The 12,190-nt window shown below is 35.4% G+C and overlaps 1 protein-coding gene across 1 annotated transcript; it reads left to right on the top strand.

Moving 5' to 3' along the window:
• The first annotated feature begins 759 nt into the window (after positions 1 to 759).
• On the top strand, positions 760 to 11,653 carry melk (maternal embryonic leucine zipper kinase). Its single transcript, XM_052544886.1, has 18 exons — positions 760 to 1,000; positions 1,464 to 1,529; positions 1,629 to 1,714; positions 1,833 to 1,949; positions 2,036 to 2,179; positions 2,934 to 3,002; positions 3,371 to 3,463; positions 3,561 to 3,659; positions 4,172 to 4,240; positions 4,323 to 4,421; positions 4,733 to 4,819; positions 5,397 to 5,525; positions 5,724 to 5,879; positions 6,961 to 7,228; positions 8,840 to 8,930; positions 9,278 to 9,437; positions 10,549 to 10,652; positions 11,054 to 11,653. The coding sequence occupies exons 2-18, from the start codon at positions 1,481 to 1,483 to the stop codon at positions 11,229 to 11,231; spliced, it is 1,998 nt and encodes a 665-aa protein (XP_052400846.1). The 5' UTR covers positions 760 to 1,000; positions 1,464 to 1,480; the 3' UTR covers positions 11,232 to 11,653.
• The last annotated feature ends 537 nt before the right edge of the window (positions 11,654 to 12,190 follow it).

Genomic DNA, 12,190 nt, shown 5'->3' with positions numbered 1-12,190 from the left:
GCCTGATGTGTAGCCTAAATCTTATATATACTTATCTTATATATGGACACACCTTCTCATTCAAAGAGTTTTCTTAATTTTAATGACTATGAAAATTGTAGAGTCACACTGCAGGCATCAAGGGCTATTTGACCAAGAAGGAGAGTGATGGGGTGCTGCGCCAGATGACCTGGCCTCCACAGTCACCGGACCTGAACCCAATCAAGATGGTTATAGGGGTGAGCTGGACCGCAGACAGAAGGCAAAAGGGCCAACATGTGCTAAGCATCTCTCGGGGAACTCCTTCAAGACTGTTGGAAGACCATTTCAGGTGACTACCTCTTGAAGCTCATCAAGAGAATGCCAAGAGTGTGCAAAAGCAGTAATCAAAGCAAAAGGTGGCTACTTTGAAGAACCTAGAATATTACATATTTTATATATTGTATATACTGTATATATTATATATATTGTTTCACACTTTTTTGTTATGTGTATAATTCCATATATAATTCCACATTTGTTAATTCATAGTTTTGATGCCTTGAGTGTGAATCTACAATTTTCATAGTCATGAAAATAAAGAGAATGAGAAGGTGTGTCCAAACTTTTGGTCTGTACTATATATATATATATATATATATATATATATATATATATATATATATATATATATATATATATATATATATTCACCATGAAAATTATTCACACGAGTTACAAAAAAAAAAAAAAAAAAAAAAACAGGTGTGACAGCTAACCAAGATATTTCAGCGCAAAAGGACTTTTACCGTAACAGGAAACAGGAACTCTTCTGACGTAGCAAGTGGGAAATTCAAATTTTTTAAATATGTTCGAATGAAAGATGCTTTGACAGTTTTAATTTTATATCACATTGTAAACATATATAATCTCGAGTGACAGAACTACTGCCCCTTTTTAAACATTGCATTATAAGTTTTTTTTTTATTGTTTTGAAATCGTTTATATCGGCGTTTTAAAGTGAACCATTGGAGCACAGCTGGTGAGTTTGTTGAGATGTTGGTCAAAACAATCCTTTATTACTGTTTTTACCAGTTTATTAACTGTGTTAGTTTGACGTAGGTACATTTTAATGTTTTCTCCTTTGTGGATATGCATAATGCATCCAATACATTGCTCTGCGAGTAACGTTATCTGAGTCAGTAACGCTTTAGGAATTTTGAGCTGTCTTTCAAGACAATAAAAAATAAAAAAGCATTCTTCTCGAAGATAGTCATCCAGCATTAATAGGATGAACAATTTAAATAAAACCTACTCTTTGTAGTTGAAGCTTCTGTTTTGTGGTTTGATCGTGTTGTTTGTTTACACCATTGTGATGATCACCATTCATTGTCACCAAGTACTTGATATTGCAAATGTGATGAGTGTCACTTAATCGGTGGTTTTATATAAACGTGTCGCTAAAAAATGTGAAACTTAAATAAAAAAATGCTGATTTGATGCAGGTGTAAGTTTCCTCGGCATGTCTCAACTTCTCAAGCACTATGAGCTTTATGAAACCATCGGCTCAGGTAATGTGTATTGATTATGCTTTTATATAATGCTTTTGTGATTGTGCATATGAACTTTAATCTAGAGCACATCTTGTTTTATTCTGTTCTAACCCATAGGTGGGTTTGCCAAAGTCAAACTTGGTAGACACCTTCTGACAGGTGAGAAAGTGGCCATCAAAATAATGGAGAAGAAAGACCTAGGGGTAAGATCTTCTTCTTTAGGTGTATTCTACTTTTCTTTCAGTGTTAGCATGCTGAAAATGAGAAGAGTATGTATTTTGGAAAATAAATTATCTTTAAGGTTGCATTACCTGTTTTTAGGATGATCTGCCCCGAGTTAAGATGGAGATTGAGGCTATGAAGAACCTCAGTCATCAACACGTGTGTCGACTCTACCACGTCATTGAGACATCAAGCAAGATCTACATGGTGCTTGAGGTATGTTTTCTTGAAAGTGATTCTGATGCTTAATGAAAATAGATTAAGCTTCATATGTTTATATGCATAAATCTTGTCACTCTTAGTACTGTCCTGGAGGAGAACTGTTTGATTACATCATTGCTAAAGACCGGTTGTCGGAGGAAGAGACCCGAGTGTTTTTCCGTCAGATCATCTCTGCGTTGGCCTATGTTCATAGCCAAGGCTATGCCCATCGAGACCTCAAACCGGTGAGTTTGTTGAACAGAACATTTGATTTTTAAATAGCTTAATCATATACTGAGTTCTCCCATTAAAGGAACAGATCATACAGAAAAGAAAAATGTTTTAAATGAACATTTAGAAAATTGGCACCCTCAGGCCTACCAAGATGTAGACTGGTTTGTTTGTTGAAATCAGTCCGGAACATGTCTAAACAAATATGTTGGTGGATTTTGACAGGGGATGAACTTTTTAACTGGAGGAAGGCTCTTATGGATTATGAATTTTATTGTATTTTGTCCAAAAGCGGTGGTTTAAAGTTAAAATGCCTTTAATGATGAATTCGTTTTTACAAACATGCCTCTTTTCACTCATTAGATGTTAATTGATGGATTTGGATTTGTTTTGATTGCTCATTGATTATTGTGTTGTTTTATCAGCTCTCTGAACAAGTCGTTCCAAATCCATAAGATTTTACTCTGTAGAACACACAAGAGAAATTTAGAACACTTGTGCTCATTCCTCTTTTACATTCATTTATAATACACAGGGATTTATGTTTTCAATTTTGAAAAGGACACAAAAGCACCATTAATATGGCCCAACTTGTGCGCCATATTCCAATCCATGTGGCCATCTGATTGCTTGATGTAAGAAATTGGCTAAATGATATCTAAATTTGGAAAAACATGAGGATGACTAAATAATGGCAGCATTTTCATTAGGGAGTGAATTATTACATTGGCAATGTTTGTTTGACACAACTGTTTTTACTGACCTTAGGAAAACCTGTTGATCGATGAAGATCATAACCTAAAACTCATTGACTTCGGCCTTTGTGCCAAACCAAAGGTGTGTATCCATCTATTATGTCAATTTTCTTGCTTAAAGTCAAGTCACATTTATTTTTATAGCGCTTCATACTATACAAATTGTTTTAAAGCTGCTTCACTGAAAACAGGAATATAACAGCGTTTATGTTGCAAAATTCATCAATTATGACAACTTAAATTTCAGACAGTAGTATCATTACAGTTCGGTCACTGTTGTGAAACCAGTTAAATTCAGCTGTAAAGCAACTGTACAGAAAACAATAGTGTTATTAATGAAATTAAATTAAGTTTAGTATCAGTGCTTCAATACATTTGTGACTTGGTTTCGATTCAGGGTAAATGCTTTAATGACATTTGAAAAGTTTTAAGTCAATTTTACTTTGATAGGGCGGTTTGGGTTTTGAATTACTAACCTGTTGTGGCAGTCCAGCATATGCAGCTCCAGAGCTCATTCAGGGCAAGGCTTACATTGGTTCTGAGGTCAGTGTGGCATATGTGTTTCGTGTCCAACATATTTGAAAACAATTCCAAATGAAGCATATATATTTCTTGTGATCTCATGGCATATGTGTTTCAGGCAGATGTGTGGAGTATGGGCATATTGCTTTACGCCCTACTGTGTGGTTTTCTTCCATTTGATGATGACAATTGTATGGTCCTCTACAGAAAAATCACAGTAAGTTTGTGTTAGATGCAATATTAACATCACTGTAGCGTCACTGTAACATCACTGTAGCATCGATGTAATGTGGCTGTAGCATTACTGTAACGTTGCTGTAGCGTCACTGTAACATAACTGTAACATAATTGTAATGTCACTAACATCACTGTAATGTCACTGTAACGTCGCTGTAGTGTCACTGTAACATAACTGTAACGTCGCTGTAATGTCGCTGTAGCGTCGCTGTAGCGTCACTGTAACAGTACTGTAGCATCACTGTAACATTGCTGTAACGTCGCTGTAGCATCACTGTAACAGTACTGTAGCGTCACTGTAACAATACTGTAGCATTGCTGTAGCGTCACTGTAACATTGCTGTAATATCACTGTAATGTTGCTGTAGCATCACTGTAACATTACTGTTGTGTCACTGTAACGTTACTGTAGCATCACTGTAGTGTCACATAAAAGTAGTTTTGTATAGTACGTGATCTCATATTATGCGATATCGGCTTGTGTTTTGACAGAGAGGCAAATATAGCAACCCCCACTGGCTTTCACCTGCTAGCATTCTGCTTCTAAACCAGATGATGCAGGTACTGTGCATGGTTTATGTGTCGTTTTATGTGTTTTAGTAAGGCAGTACAACTTAATGCAGTTGATTTTCCTCTCCTACAGGTGGACCCAAAGAGGCGTTTGACTGTGAAACAGTTGCTTGATCACCCTTGGGTCATGAAGGGATACAGCACACCAGTGGAGTGGCACAGTAAACATCCTGTAAGATGAGCTCTATAAACATTATAGTCAAATCATATGTCTCCAAGATCCAATTAGTCAAGTAAAAGTAATTTAAATTGGACTTAAAAGTTGTTATGATTCTTTGTCTTATCCATATAATATATCTGCTTTAGTTCCTTTAAAGTTTTAACAGATTCATATGACCTTAATATGTTCAAATGAAACAGACATTTATTGATCAGCAGTGTTCATTGATTCTTTATTGATGGACACTCAACTATTAAGCTCAGCCAATAAATGTAGAGAATACTGTATAGGAGTCATTGAGTTAAATATGTTTTTCTTTTTAGTTGGGTCATATAGATGAAGACTGCATCACTGAAATGGCAGTGGCTTTTAAACAGTCCAGACAGCGAACAATCCAACTTGTGTCAGAGGTACAGAGTGATTTCTGTGATTTCAAATGAGTATTATATTTATTAATGTTAAAATGCATAAGTATTTATTTGTTTTGTATTAAGTGTATAGATCTAGCAAAGACACTACTGTTCAAATGGAACCATTTTTGAATGTTTTTAATTGTGTCTCACAAAAGCTCAATTTATTTGATTTTATTACAATTAAAAATGTTATATAGTAAAATCTGATTACATTATTAAAATGTAATGAATTCCTGTGATTAAGTAAAATTTTCAGCAGCCATTACTCCTGGCTTCAGTTTCAGATGATCCATTAGAAATCATTCTAATTGGTTGATTATGTGTTTAAGAAACAATTTTAAGAAATGGAAGCTTAATAACCAGAGAAAGATAACAGCTTGGAAGTAAAACATCAAATCGCTTTACCATGACCACTAGATGTCAGTAGATGCCAGTGCATTGGCCAAAGCTGCTTCTCTTTAATACTGAGACATGACTTGATCAAAATTCCCTCTGTTATAAACATCAGTATTATTATATCACACATAAGATACATATTTACTCTGTTTGTGTTGTTTTTTGTTTTGTTTTTCAGTGGAAGTATGATCAAATGACTGCCACCTACCTGTTACTGCTGGCTAAAAAGCATCAAGGCCGCCCTGTGCGTCTGAGAGCAGATTGCCCTATGATTGACCCCATGTACTCCCCTTTGCAGGACATACAAGTGAGTTCAATATTCACATATTTAGAAGCATTATAAATGCACAATGGTCAGGTCATGCTATGTTTCTTATACAAATACAAAGAATGGATTGCCATGGTACTTTAAAACTCACTCAGGAATGATGGCTGTTTATTTATTAATATTACTATAGTCATGTTTGTGCGATGTATGGAGTGTGATTTTGTGTGTCTGTCTCAGCTGAAGAAGAGTCTACGCTTCAGTGAGGATGATGATGGTGGTGTTCACCCAGTGGTGCTTGGCTCTGTGGTCTTCCCCTCTGATTGCTACGATGACGAGAATCCCTGGACCCCTCTAACGCCCAAGATCACACACACCACAAACACTCCACGCATGGTTAGCCTCCATGTTCTCTTTATTTGTCTGCTCTTCCCTCTTGTCCATTGCTCCTTATACAACCAGTCTTTTTTTAACATTTAACTTCCTTCTCCACACTCTCTTTATATCTTACTGCTTCTTGTTTTGTTAGTAAATAATGATACTCGCTATTTAATGTTTAATGTTTAATATTTTTTTACATCCAAAATGGAGAAACAGTCCTCTTGAATTGATGTAGTGTTGATAGACCTGATTGTGTCTGATCAGTTATCGGTAAAAAAAAGTTCTAAAGTTTAAAAAATGTAAAGCTGGAATAATTACGATTAAAAAAAAAATATATGTATTTTATGTTCTCAAAGGCTGTATTAATTCTAGTCTGTTACTTTTAATGTTACTTTTTACGTCAGAAATCATTTCTAATATACTGATTTGGTGCTTAATATTGTAGATCTTGAAAAGACGTATTCAATTTAGTAAATGTGACAGAAAAGACATTTAGAATGTCAATTATATGAATTTCAATTTCATCTAAATGCTGGTGTTTCGAACTTTCTAGCCATCAAAGAATGTATCATGGTTTCCAGACAAATATAAAGCGAAAAAAAGCAAAATATTTAATAGTAAGAACCGTTATTAATATTTAAGCACAAATCATATTTAATACCCAAGTACCAAATCAGAATATTAGAATGATTTCTGAACGATCATGTGACACTGAAGACTAGAGTAATGGAGTAATTCCACCAAGGGAAACAATGACATTTATACCTTAAATAAGAGAATTTTAAATTGTAAAAGTGTTTTACAATATTACTTTTTTACTGTATTTTTGATCAAATAAAAGGCAGCCTTGATGAGCATAAAATACTTTTTTTTTTAAGTCATATTTATTCCCCTTTTTAAGCATTTTTTTTTTCGCCAACATGAAACAAATATCAACACATTTAACTTTGATCATGTGTTTTCCAAAAGCAGAATTTTACTTTCAAGTTATGATTCCCAGTGGCTCACTCTGTTATTAATTTACAAGTTTTTTTGTCATTACTAAAGGAAATACTCTTTAGTTACTAATTGTTGTGAAAACTCTTTTCGTCTTCAGAAGCTCACCTCTGAAACATCGGAGAAGCGGTGGAATGAAATAGGCTACTCCCCCATCATAGAGCAAGGGAGACCCCGTCAGCAGAAGCCAGAGAGACGTGATAGAACCAGACAAAATAAAGAGAATCTTGCTGTGACAGGCACAGATGGAGATGTGTTTGCTCTGCCTGCCCCCCGAACTCCAATGTCCAGCAGAAAGACCAAATCCAACAGAAATGTAGCGACGACACCTAACAACATCACTATCACAAGCAGCGACGCAAACAAAGGTGAGCTGGATAATGAATCAGTTGAGCATCACAACAATTATACACTTTTGATGTTATAATCCAAATATGTGTTATCCTTAATCTCACCACTTGTATGAACATGTCTTCATATACCTTGAAAAACACATTTTATTTTTTCTGAATGAAATCAATGCATTTATTTTGTGTGACAATTTTTATGTGCTGTATTTTTTGGAATTTCCCTTATATGGACCACGAAACCTATCGTAAGTAGTATATTTGAAGCAATAACCAACAACACAGTGTATGGGTCAAAATTATCCATTTTTCTTTTATGTCAAAAATCATTATGATATTAAGTAAAGATCATGTTCCATGAAGATATTTTGTAAATTTCCTACTGTAAATATATCAAAACTTAATTTTAGGTTTGTAATATGCTTTGCTAAGTACTTAATTAGGCATCCTGGCTAAATTCGCCCATTGGTCTCTGACCATCATGGCCTCCTAACAATCCCCATATCCGCTGATTGGCTTCATCACTCTGTCTCCTCTCCATCAGTAAGCTGGTGTGTGGTGGGCGTTCTGGCGCACTATGGCTGCCGTCGCATCATCCAGGTGGATGCTGCACACTGGTGGTGGATGAGGAGATACCCCTTGACTATGTAAGCGCTTTGAGTGTCTAGAAAAAAAAAAAAGCGCTATATAAATGTAAAGAATTATTATTATTATTATTAATTCTGACAACTTTAAAGGCGATTTTCTCAATATTTAGAATAATTTTTATTTTATCTCAGATTTCCAGATTTGCAAATAGTTGTATCACAGCCAAATATTGTCCGATCCTAACAAACCATACCTCAATAGAAAGAATATTTATATTAATTTTTTTTTTTTTTTTTTTTTTTCTGGTCCAGGGTTTTATATAGTCGCCTCATAAGCTTAGGCTCAGTAAGATGTCTGGTTTTTAATAGTTTTATTTTATTATCAAATCATGAATATTGTTATTAGATTTTTAACACTGAATTGTGATTATGAACTCCTTGGGCCTGGGAGATTTTTTTTATTTTTGTATTTCTAATTCTTTTAAAGGATTTGACAGCTGAACAAAAGCATTCATAGCGATTTGACAGTGAATGGAAGTTCTCTGGAGATATCATGTCTAATCAAGGCTTTCACTGCTTGCAATACCTGGATCTTTTCCTTTTGTCTTCGTGTGCTCTTTGATAAAGCTTACATAGGTCTAAATACTCATTTTCTGCAAACATTGCATTTTCCGTATTGTTCAGTTCTAGATCCTTTAATGGCATATCTGGGGTTTAAAATAATATACCTAACAAAAAATGTTGTGTCATCTAGCATCTATAGTTTGATTCAGTTGATCAGAGTGTAAGTGTGTGTCACTTTATGGGCGCAGTGTGTCTGGGGAAACGTCTTCATGTCCCAACATCCACTGTGTCCACCTCGTTACTGTCACACACCACCTCCTGCACTGGAACAGACAGGTGCACACTGGGGACGGAGTGTGTGTGTATGTGTGTGTGTACGAGACAACTCCCGAAGTGCATACTGACAGGTGTATGTGTGGCTGTTCCCAGTGCTGCGGCGGCATGTAGCATGTAGTGACATGTGTTTATCATGTGTGTGCAGGAGCGGGCAGTGCCACTAAAGAAGTGTCCCACAGGAGAGAAGTGGACCAACACCGAGAACTGGATATACTGGCTTTCAGCCCCGAGAGAAGGTAGATGACTTTGTCTTTTGTGAGAAGAGTCAAATAACCAGCAGATAGAAAGAAAAATAGAATGGAGTGGAAGAGGACTGTAGGCTTTAAAGATGAAGTGTGTAATTCTGTCCTATAAGAAAAGTTATACTACATAATTGATACTTCTTCTTTAAAATCCTTTTTTTTTTTTTTTTTTTTTTTTGAGGTCAGCTTTTTTGTGGGGCAATGATAAAATAAATGATAAAAATTTTAACTGCCACATTTTTTAGTAGTAGCCTCTTGGCAAATGCTGCATTGCATTGTGATAGTTTTGTAATTATAGAAATTTGCAATTATGTTCTGAACTGAATTTCCCACTTGTCCAGGTCTCGATCTCTGGACCTGGCTGGCTGTCAGGTGGACAGTGGGCAGAAGCGTAAGGGAGGTAAAGTGTTTGGCAGTCTGGAGAGAGGCCTGGATAAAGTTATTACAATGCTCACACCCAGTAAGAAGAGAGGACCTCGAGATGGACCACGCAAAATTAAGGTATCATTCGTCTCATTTTTACATTTGAGTTTAGCCTTTAAGATTGTATTGTTTGTCTGTTCTCCTGAATGCTTAAATGTCCTGATTCTTAATCCTATTCCAATTATCCAATTATGATATGGCATGTTTATCACACTGCTGCAACCAGGCACATTGCTTTAGCAGTGACTCCTCTCACAAACACCACCTCGCTGGAAGTTAACCAAAGTTTTAAAAGGGATTTTTTTGTGATTTACTGGATAAGGATTAAAGACAAGCACATGTACATATGCATACTTGAATACATATATATATAGTGGGGCTGGAAAGTTTGGGCACCCTTTGGAGAATCTGTGAAAATGCGAGTAATTTTAAAAAAATAAGAGAGATCATACTAAATGCATGTTATATTTTATTTAGTACTGTCCTGAGTAAGATATTATCCATAAAAGATATTAACATTTAGTCCACAAGACAAAAAAAATGCTGAAATTATTAAAATAACCCCACTCAAAAGTTTGGGAACCCTTGGTTCTTAGTACTGTGTGTGGTCACCTGATGATCCTCGACTGTCTTTCTGTTTTGTGATGGTTGTGCATGAGTCCCTTGTTTGTTCTGAACAGTTAAACTGAGCAGCGTTCTTCAGAAAAATCTTTAAGGTCCTGCAGATTCTTCAGTTTTCCAGCCTCTTTACATATTTGAACCCTTTCAAGCAGTGACTTTATGATTTTGAGATGCATCTTTTTAGACTGAGGACATTTGAGGGACTCAAACACAACTATTTAAAAAGATTCAAACATTCACTGATGCTCCAGAAGGAAACAAGATGCATTAAGAGCTGGGGGGTGAAAACTTTTGGAATTTGAAGATCAAGGTAAATTGTACTTAATTTGTGTACCGGGAAACATACAAGTATCTTCTGTTGCTTACGAAGGGCAGAACTAAATGGAAAAAAATTATATTTCAACAAAATAACACAAATTTGGCCATATTTGGGTATTTTTTTTAAGTGTCCCTTTAACATTCACTTCCTATCCATATTTCTTTCTATTTAATTTCCGGTAGTCTCTCCATATTGCACATTTTAGATGTTTGTCACTTACTCTACAACTCATGCTCTATTTTTTTTTAGGCTCAATACAACGTAACACTCACCAGTCAGACTAATGCTGAGCAAGTGCTCAATCAGATTCTCAGCATCCTACCAGAGAAGAACGTGGACTTCGTTCAGAAGGGGTAAGTTTAACCTTCCCTCAGCAATTCAAATTAGTTTTTCTGCTAAACCAGTAGTAGAGGGGACGGGGCCCACTAGACGGCCTCAGTGAACTTCAGCAGGATGAGGAGTATTTCAATGAATAAAATATCATTAATATATTAAAACAATATAATTCTAAATTCTGTTATTATTATTTATTCATTTATATATTTTTATTGAAGAATCTACAGTTCTTGAATACAGAACATAAATGCATGTTAGTTTAATATAACCATAAAAACATTTGAAAACAAGCAGCTATCATAATACCTGGAAATATAGCGTTCGAGTCAAAAAGGTTGAGAACTGCAGTTGTAACCAAATAACTTGGTTTAGTTGTTAAATTGTTATATGCTATCATAATGTCCTCTTTTTCTGTTAGCTATACTCTGAAGTGCCACACACAGTCAGACTTTGGAAAGGTGACCATGCAGTTTGAGCTGGAGGTTTGTATCCTGCAGAAGCCTGAGGTGGTCGGGATCCGTCGTCAGCGGCTCAAAGGTGACGCCTGGGTGTATAAACACCTGGTAGAGGACATCCTGTCCACCTCCAGCATCTGATATCATTTTGTCTACTTTAAGAGTGACATCACCTCTTGCCTGCCTGAGTTTAATGAGGTGGATGTAGTCTGTTTGTGATGTCCATTACAGAATGCCCTTCTTTATACTTCGTATGATGATATCCATTGTTTATCATGATGTGCTGGAGTTGGTACAGTATTATTCCGGTTTTGAGAGAAATTTTGTTGTCACTTTACTTTTTATGACCTAATTTAGCAATAAGCAAAACTCATATAGCATTATGGCAGCAATTGTATCTTATTTGTCTTTTGTTTTTGTGTTTGTCTCCATGATGTCATTTTTTTATTTGTTTTGTGTAAAGTTTTTAATCTGTTACCCTTTTCTAGATGTTTGTCCTTTTGTTCATGTTTGCTTTTGATAATGTCAATCCGACAAAATTTAATAAATATCTTTAACACCCATGTCTCACTGTATCAGTGAAAGGTGTGTTTTAAAAATGTTTTTTATAAGACATTTTCCTCGGTTTGGACTTATTAACCTTAAACTTATTCCAAGAAACTGCCCACAGCAAAATTAAAACTTACAAAAATCTATTTTCATCGAATTTCACCCCATAAACAGTGCCTTATTGTGAGTATGGCGTGGTATATTCCTAAACTAAAAATATAAACGATGTATTAAGCAAAATTGGATATGTGGCTAATGGCTATTCATGTAATAATAAAAGTTAAACTCTGAAACCCTGAATAATTAATGTAAGCCTAATTGTTTATATGCATACTTGCGTTATTCACCTGTGTGCATTATTTCATATCGTAAACAGAGAGAAAGCTAGTTCTTGTGTTTTAATATATTGACCATGAACCGTGCAAAACTGTAAACCCCCAAAGGATTACCAGTTGTACAAACAATGAAACTCCGAAAGAGTCTGTAATAAAACCTGAATCAACATAATTTTTTTGATGGCGATCATGTGACCTCTGAGATTTGAAAGACAC

This window comes from Carassius gibelio, chromosome B1, assembly GCF_023724105.1.
Source record: "Carassius gibelio isolate Cgi1373 ecotype wild population from Czech Republic chromosome B1, carGib1.2-hapl.c, whole genome shotgun sequence".
Taxonomy (NCBI): Eukaryota; Metazoa; Chordata; class Actinopteri; order Cypriniformes; family Cyprinidae; genus Carassius; species Carassius gibelio.
This window is presented reverse-complemented; position numbering and strand designations above follow the sequence as displayed.

Bases quoted from the DNA above. Each gene is read 5' to 3' on its own strand.
- melk (XM_052544886.1), top strand. From the start codon at position 1,481: ATGTCTCAACTTCTCAAGCACTATGAGCTTTATGAAACCATCGGCTCA. The intron at 2,180-2,933 runs GTGAGTTTGTTG...TACTGACCTTAG, and splicing joins CCCATCGAGACCTCAAACCG to GAAAACCTGTTGATCGATGA. The intron at 3,003-3,370 runs GTGTGTATCCAT...TTACTTTGATAG, and splicing joins GCCTTTGTGCCAAACCAAAG to GGCGGTTTGGGTTTTGAATT.